At 37.4% G+C, this 7670-nt stretch overlaps 2 protein-coding genes across 2 annotated transcripts; one reads left to right on the forward strand and one right to left on the reverse strand.

The window, feature by feature from the left end:
* Window positions 1-1341: 1341 nt before the first annotated feature.
* On the forward strand, window positions 1342-3334 carry LOC137951340 (small ribosomal subunit protein uS8). Its single transcript, XM_068797930.1, has 4 exons — window positions 1342-1450; window positions 2602-2739; window positions 2835-2995; window positions 3106-3334. Exons 2-4 carry the CDS (start codon window positions 2607-2609, stop codon window positions 3202-3204), a joined length of 393 nt encoding a protein of 130 aa, XP_068654031.1. The 5' UTR covers window positions 1342-1450; window positions 2602-2606; the 3' UTR covers window positions 3205-3334.
* A 346-nt stretch (window positions 3335-3680) lies between these two features.
* Window positions 3681-4839, reverse strand: LOC137951341 (cysteine-rich and transmembrane domain-containing protein WIH2-like). Its single transcript, XM_068797931.1, has 3 exons — window positions 4707-4839; window positions 4427-4610; window positions 3681-3935 (listed from the first exon to the last, which is right to left on the reverse strand). Exons 1-3 carry the CDS (start codon window positions 4756-4758, stop codon window positions 3890-3892), a joined length of 282 nt encoding a protein of 93 aa, XP_068654032.1. The 5' UTR covers window positions 4759-4839; the 3' UTR covers window positions 3681-3889.
* Window positions 4840-7670: the final 2831 nt, after the last annotated feature.

Below are 7670 nucleotides of genomic sequence, written 5' to 3' on the forward strand. Positions count from 1 at the left end.
TCTATCCCACCCTTTTTCACAAGGTTTTTGACTTGTTAAATTATAATTTAGTATGTGAGATTGTTTTTATTGATTTTCAATTTGAAGCAATGAAAGTTAGAACTAACCGATCTGACGGGTTTCAAATTCTCTGTCTCTATCTCCTTCTCTTCCTTTTACTTCCGTTTTCACATATTCTAACCTTCTTAACCCCACTCTTTAAACACTTCCTTCAATTTTAAGAAAAGAACCATTCACAAGTGGGTTCCTATAAAAAAAACTTAAATCTTTGACATCTAAAATAATGATAATTTCTCTACCTTGGATGATTTGCATTTTCAAATCAATGAGTTGTGTGATTTTGTTAATGGTGAATCATGATTACATATATTATGACCAAATAAAGACTAAGATCCCCATGGGACTTGACTACTCTATAGTGAGTATTATCTCCATACTCAAAGTTTAGTACCAGGGAGATGTGATTAAATATTCCAAATGGGTACAAGCAGATTTGTTAATTTTCACAATTGGAAATAATTAACCTAAAAAATTAGAATTAATTTCATTCCATATATAAATACATAACATGTAAACTATTAATTACTCCATAGGTTATTGCATTTTTTGTTTATGTATTTTGATATCATAAATGATTAAATGTGCATTATGAAGCTAAAAAATAATGTTTTTTATTTAATTATTGTGAGAATAATTTAATGATATCTATGGATTATTACAACAAGTTATTGTAGATTTTAAATATTTTTAAATTTTTTATTTTTTATTTTTACCCGTGAACTTGACTTGAAATCCTGTTAAGGTTGATAGAAGGAGGATGGATTTTACCTACTTGCATTGTGAGTAGGATTTTCTGATTTGAACTCAGAATCGGACTTATATACATGAGAATCCGTGTCAGATCATGACTCACTATAACTCAACTCACTCTCCAATTTGAATTGACTCAGTTGACTCACGATCAGAGCATCGAGAGAGACGAAGTTTTATAGGGAAACAGAGAGAAGAACATTTAGAGAGGGAAGGTTGAGAGGGAAACAGAAAGAGGAGTGTCGAGAGATGAGGGTTGAGAGGGAAACAGAGATTGGAGCGTTGAGAAAGAACGAGTGAAAGTGAATTCAAAGGGTGAACAATCGGATTTCACTTTCACTTGTTTTATATGGGCATGAGTGAAACTGAATTACATGGGTCATTCATTTTCACTCTCGTGGTACAAACTACGATTTTGGATAATCGGAGTTCAATTAGAATTCAATCTTAATTTCCCTCACGGTGCCTAACAGGACCACGGCGCTGCACCACTCGTGTTTCATACTGAAGTCCCGCGCGACTATTTAAGTGGCGGTGGTGTAACAGCACCGTAATGAACGCAAGCTCGCGTTCACAAAAGCCCTAACAGCCGAAGCGGAGGACACTGAGCCAGGAATCTCTCGGCGGCACCGATTTGAAGGTTCGTCTCGCCCATCTTGTTCAATCTTTGTTTTCTTCTGTTTTGTATTTGAGTTCTTGTGAGTTTCTTTCATCTGCTTGTCTTTAGTCCTCTGAAGCATGGCTTGTTCATCATCGTTGAACTGTTTTTGCTTACATGGCTTTAGGGTTTGGCTTAGGTTAGGTAGTCACGTTTGATTCTGATTAGGATTGGATTACGCTATTTTCGAACTAGTTAGGTTTTTATGAAGTTTTCAAGTTTGGCCTGGGGCGCTCTTTAGGTCTACTTTCTCTACCTTTAGGCTGTGATCAATCCCACAAAAAAAAAAAAAAAAAACATTTTATTTTACGTGTATTAGATAGTACGATCTAATTAAGCGTTGTGTTGCCTTCTGTTTAAATGTGATTGTAACCTCTGGTATCCTGACATGCAATTACGCGAGTGACCAATGACTGATGAACAGGGCTCTCCATAGGTCTTTGCTTGACTGAATTGAGGGTTTGAATGTGTTCCTTCTACATAGAAATTATCTTATTTTGAGGTTAGTTATCTTTGATCATCAAAGAAACTAGTATGTTTTAGTCAAATTGGTAATTTTTACTTATTGTTTTAAGCAGTATTGCGTAAGGGGTGGGCTGGCTCGTGCTTCTTGTAATCCTATGTTTGTTCCTAAGAGTTATTGTTCCAAATTACAGTCTTTTTTTGTTAACTAGGATCCAGGTTTGTTGTACTGTATTCCTATATTTGTCCTGTTATGAAGAGGACCATTTTCTTTCCTATGTCTGTTTAATGATGGGAAGGAAACTGAGTTGTGAGGTTGTGCTTTTAAGGGTCTAAAGATTTATGGTTCTGCATGCAAGGGATTATAGATTCTCGTATGTGTAAAAACATGATGCACCGGAAAAGAAAATAGAGGGAGAGTTTGTAGTCCTTTTCTCCCCAAGCCAACCAAACTTCTCTTGCTTCACATGTACCGAAAGTTGGATGGGTTGTAGTTTTCAAGTAAAAGTTGGAAGCATAGATAGTTTTTTTCTGGCATCCATCACATGTCCATGAAGGTTTCACTTATTATGCTTTCACGCATTGTATCCTGTGTTTCCATTATATTTATTTACTTATATTAATAATGTTAACAGAAGTAAATTATTTTATGTATTTGATGCGTTCATCAGGAAGGATGGTGAGGGTGAGCGTTTTGAATGATGCTCTCAAAAGCATGTACAATGCTGAGAAAAGGGGAAAGCGGCAGCTCATGATAAGACCTTCCTCCAAAGTCATCATCAAATTTCTTCTAGTCATGCAGAAGCATGGTTTGTAAATACCAAATTTGCTGTTGTGAATGTGATGGACTTTTTTTTTGTTGCAACTGCTTCATCCAATAGCATCTCATTCTATACTTATATAGGTTACATTGGAGAGTTCGAATGGGTTGATGACCACAGATCTGGCAAAATTGTGGTAGAATTGAATGGAAGACTGAATAAATGTGGGGTTATCAGTCCTCGCTTTGATGTTGGTGTAAAGGAGATCGAGCCCTGGACGGCACGGTTGCTTCCCTCCAGACAGGTAAAAAACCATGGCTGCTGGCAATTTCCCTTTTGAATTTATTTGTGTTGTTTATATGGGAGTCCCCAGTATCCTTGCTAATGTTAGCGATTCGTTATTAACTTATGCAGTTTGGGTACATTGTGTTGACCACTTCTGCGGGGATCATGGACCACGAAGAGGCCAGGAGGAAGAATGTGGGTGGCAAAGTATTGGGTTTCTTCTACTAATTTGGAGTTTCGGGGTGAGGAGCTTTGGATTTGTTATTTTGTACTGATAGATTACAGAGTATTTGTTAGTTTCCTTTGGTAGACAGAAGAATATGAAATAGTAATTTGAAAAGTTAATGGTTCGTGTCTCTATGATCGCTTAAAAAGAAACCTTTGGTGGAAGGTCGATAAAATAATTGTTCTGAATCTTCTAATTGAAAAGACTTGAAGCTCTGTGCTAAAAGATGGTGGGCAGCTCAGCCTCCTTGAAACTAAAAAGTTCTTTTGTATAGAGATTGTAGCAAGTAAAAAACCTCCACCACAGCTCAGCCTCCACCTCCTTGAAACTAAAAGTTCTTTTATCCAGCTTTACAAAATATAAAATAACATCTATGGTCAGGGTTTAATGGTTCCTAGTTTGTTTCTCAAACATCACACTCATAGATTAGAATGATCAGAACCTGTGAACAGTTAGAAATCAGACGAACAAAACAAGAAAAGAGCAAATAATAAATCCTTGATTCACCAGAAAGGCATTCAAATTTGTCCAAGCTGCGTTTTTATACCAACGAATCTACAAGGCACAGTTCGAAATTTCCAAAGCAAAGAATAGTACACAGCACACTTTGATCTCAAACTCGTTTTATGTAAATCTTTAGCAGGGAAGGAAGGTCCATCCTCTCCGTTGTCCGCCGCTAAACCAATCTCAGAAGCATGCGTCTAACAGGCAGCAACAGCACAGAGCCGCCAAACTGTATCCACCCAACAGAACAACCATATTACTCTTTGAAATAATCGAAGCAAACAATAAAGAACAAAAAATCTTCAAAACGATGAGAACCAGGCGACACAATTCGTGTCAGAAAAACCAAATTTCATGTTTTCCAAGGGCTTATGGAGGGCTACACAACCGCGCCGATATTGGCGCAGTGCGCACGCGAATTAGGGGGGGAAACGCCTTCTTTTTGGGCAGCGTGGGCGTTGCGCGTTTCAGATTTAGCAAAAATTAGTGCTTTGCCGCTTTCTGAAAGGAATATCAATGCCATCGTGCGCGGTAGGGTTGACGAAGAGGAATCTAGCGCACCGTCTCCTTCATCCTCCAAAAGGCAAAATCGCGCCGGATGCATTGACCAGGGACACGATGGCCGACGCCTTTAACTTTAAAGTTTGAACAGATCCACAGCACAAAAGAAAAAAAAAACAATTTCTTCCTTCTTCGAGAAACTAAAAGAGAAGAACTCACCATCCTTCCATGAAAGAAGGGCCAGACTGCTGCCGTGGAGGCTGCTGGTACTGCGGAGGATACCCCTGCTGAGGGTACCCCTGCGGAGGATAACCCTGAGGCGGATACCCCTGCGGCGGATAACCCTGCGGCGGATAACCCTGAGGCGGGTAGGCGTCCTTCGCATATCCTTCCGGCGGATAACCTAAAAACCGAACAGCAAAAACCCCAAAACACAATCAGATCTGCACCGCAATCAAACCAAATTAAACCGAATCAAACGAAACAAAAGAAAGTTCACCTTGGGGAGGAGGAACGCCAACAGGAGGCTGCTGCTGGTTGTAATAACTCATATCCGATCGCGGACGATCTGAGACTGGAGAAGCGGGAAGAATTTTCTGTTCTGGCAACGAGAGTTCGTGGTGAAGAAAGCGGGTGTATTTATAGGGTTGGGTTGAAAGTCGGCGAGACAAAAAGAAAACTCCAATAAGCGGTGCGCTTCGCGGGCTCATCCCGCGTGGCGGACGCGTAGAGGATAACCGAAATCCGTGTCCGATAAGCAAACAGGCGGAGCTCGGGAAGTCATGACCCGCGGGAGGTGGCGTCTGTTGCTGACGGCAGTTCGCTCATTTAGAGCCAGAGGAGTCAGTATACTCTCTCTTTCCGAGAAGATTCCGTGGGAACGCGGGCTATTGGAGAAGCCGCCCCCGGCAATGTGGATGTCCGCTCATCTCGGCGGGAGCGGCAGATCTCACGGCTATGGTGCAGACACGAATGATAGAACGGAAAAGGTTATAGAATCGGGAGAATCAAAGTTGAGAACATCAAAATTCTGGACGGCCAATTTCGGACCCTAGTCGGAGTTTCGGTTTCTTTCTTTTAATTTTGATTTGATTAATTGTTTAAAACTAAAGAAGCCTTGACCGAATAGAAAGGTCCGAGTAGGTGAAGTCGGCTTTCATGACTTTAGGTAAGTGGTCATTGTTGTTGCACCGGTTGCTTTCTCTAGCTATACTTGTTGTTATTGTTAATTGAAAACCATAATTTGAGGCTTTATTATGAACATATTATTAATTCAAATATCGAATAAATATTTTTAGGGTAGATTTTATGTTGATTTTAAATTTTGGGTGATGCAAATTATACCTAAAGTTACATATTTACAGGGTGCTTTTAATCAGTAACTTCAATTTGAATAAGCAAACGATGTCTTTGTCGAAGATGAAATGTTCAAACTCTACCTTCTTGAAAACGATTAAGATAATAATAATCGTTAGGAATCGATTGACAAGAAGACTAAGACCTATGTGCATGATTGTTAGAACATGACCCGAAAAAATTCTTTGATGTGATTTTGTGAGGAGCAACTTTGAAATTAGTTTTATATAGTCAATACGTAAGAACACCGAACACTTCCTACCTTTTTTTAAACATCAATCGTTATTTCGAAATCTTGAGAGTATTAAATAACTATTTTTATAACCATGTAAAATGCAATAGTCAAGAAAATTTTGATAATGCATTATTATCCAATTTTAAAAATATAATGCAAAATAAGAAAAGAGGATAGAGATTGAAGTCAAGTCAAGCCACCTCTTGCTTGCAAATCAAACATTTACTCTTTACTTTTTCAAAAGTCTTAATATTATTAATTTCTATATTTAATTATATCTAAATTTATTGGTTATATGGAATTTCTGTCACTGATCCCCATCATGCAATTTTAGAAAATCTATGTATTCACTTTCTCCTCTCCCTTTTTTACATGAGATGATTTGTTAGAAGACAAAAAAAGATTTCTCTCTCATTTATTTTCTTACCCTGTTCACATAAGCCCATAGTGTTAATAAGCTTACCAAAGAGTGTACATGGTTTTTTGATTCCATTGAAGCATTTGCTTCAATTCTTTAGGCTTCTTTGGTTTCTATGTGTGAAAATATTTCCGTCGGATGCTTTTCTTGTTCAGGTAAGACCACTGTTTTAAGAGAATAACTTCCAAGAAACCTAGGATTTGTTTGGAACCCCATGGAAAGGAAAATGAGAATTTGATCATTATTATTCCCAAAAATAGTTAGTGAAAAAAAGAATTTTATCATAATCTCATTTTCAGTAACTATTTTTTGAAATAATAATGGTCAAATTCTCATTTTATTTTCTTTTCTAGGGGTTTCAAACAGATCCCTAATTTCTTGCTCAATCAATAGAGTCTTTTCTTAGAGAAAAGAAAAGACTAATACAATTTCTTGAGAAAGTTTTACATCATCCTTTAAAATTGCTTTTATGTTTTGGTTACTTTTAGTTTCTTCTTGTTCTTGTGTTTCAAGAACTTATGTAGAATGCTATTTACAGTTTTAGTTTTGAGATTTTGCAAAACGCCCTTCTATTCCAACTTTATTTGCTACTAAATTAGCCAATTGGTGGAGGGGTTCTAAAATCATTATTGATTGGCTCAATTTTGGATTTACATTGCTTGCTTTGTCTCTCAGAAGAAATCATAGCTTGGTGAAGATTTGTCATTGGTATTTCCTGATTTATTAATAAATCTCTTTGTGAGTATCACCGGTTTAATTTTTATTTAATTTAGACATGCATTTTAGGAGATGTATTTATGAGTATTGGGGGGCATTTTTATATTTTTTATAAAATTTCACTTAAAACCCTGATTAAAAAAGACGAGGATGTGTTTTTCTAGCACTGTCTCCAGGGCAGCAAGGCTTCTATTCATTTGGGCAACTTTTTCTCCTCTTGTTTCCTCTATTTTCTCCAGAAATCACATATTTTCTATTATTACTATTGTTGTTGTTGTCGGCGCAGTTTTGCAAAACCCTATGGCAAGAAAACAAAAGGGTTTTTTTTGTGTCACAAAGGCAATGCAAAAGGAACTGGCTCACACTAGAGGAATCAAGTAAGCAAGATGACTGCAACTTAAATGAGTTCAAATAGTTTGGATATTGAGATGGCAGAATTTTCTGGTATCCTTTTCGATTATACTAGAGCATCAGTGCTATATGAGCAGTCTCATGAGTTCTTCCATCATGCATTACTTAAGGAGAAGCATGAGGTGAGCTTGGTGGTTTGAATTGCCTTAGAGGAGCTTCATACTTTCAAAATTTTGATACATTTGCTTTTCTAGTTAGGTTGACTGAGTTAATGAGGAAAGTGGTAAAAACTTTGGTGATAAAGAAATGTATTCATTTCAAATTGTACTTGTTCCGTCATGGAATCCCAACCATTGATATTTTTTATTTTTTTTACAGGGTCTTAA

The sequence above is a fragment of the Aristolochia californica genome, unplaced genomic scaffold (genome assembly GCF_029961685.1).
Source record: "Aristolochia californica isolate CCGP_79_NKW_82.1479 unplaced genomic scaffold, dmAriCali1.0.hap1 SCAF_15, whole genome shotgun sequence".
Classification (NCBI taxonomy): Eukaryota; Viridiplantae; Streptophyta; class Magnoliopsida; order Piperales; family Aristolochiaceae; genus Aristolochia; species Aristolochia californica.

Coding starts and splice junctions, on each gene's coding strand:
- LOC137951340 (XM_068797930.1), top strand. CDS start 2,607: ATGGTGAGGGTGAGCGTTTTGAATGATGCTCTCAAAAGCATGTACAAT. Junction 2,740..2,834: donor TCTAGTCATGCAGAAGCATG/GTTTGTAAATAC, acceptor ATACTTATATAG/GTTACATTGGAGAGTTCGAA. Junction 2,996..3,105: donor GGTTGCTTCCCTCCAGACAG/GTAAAAAACCAT, acceptor TAACTTATGCAG/TTTGGGTACATTGTGTTGAC.
- LOC137951341 (XM_068797931.1), bottom strand. CDS start 4,758: ATGAGTTATTACAACCAGCAGCAGCCTCCTGTTGGCGTTCCTCCTCCC. Junction 4,611..4,706: donor TGGCGTTCCTCCTCCCCAAG/GTGAACTTTCTT, acceptor TTCGGTTTTTAG/GTTATCCGCCGGAAGGATAT. Junction 3,936..4,426: donor CCTTCTTTCATGGAAGGATG/GTGAGTTCTTCT, acceptor GGGTGGATACAG/TTTGGCGGCTCTGTGCTGTT.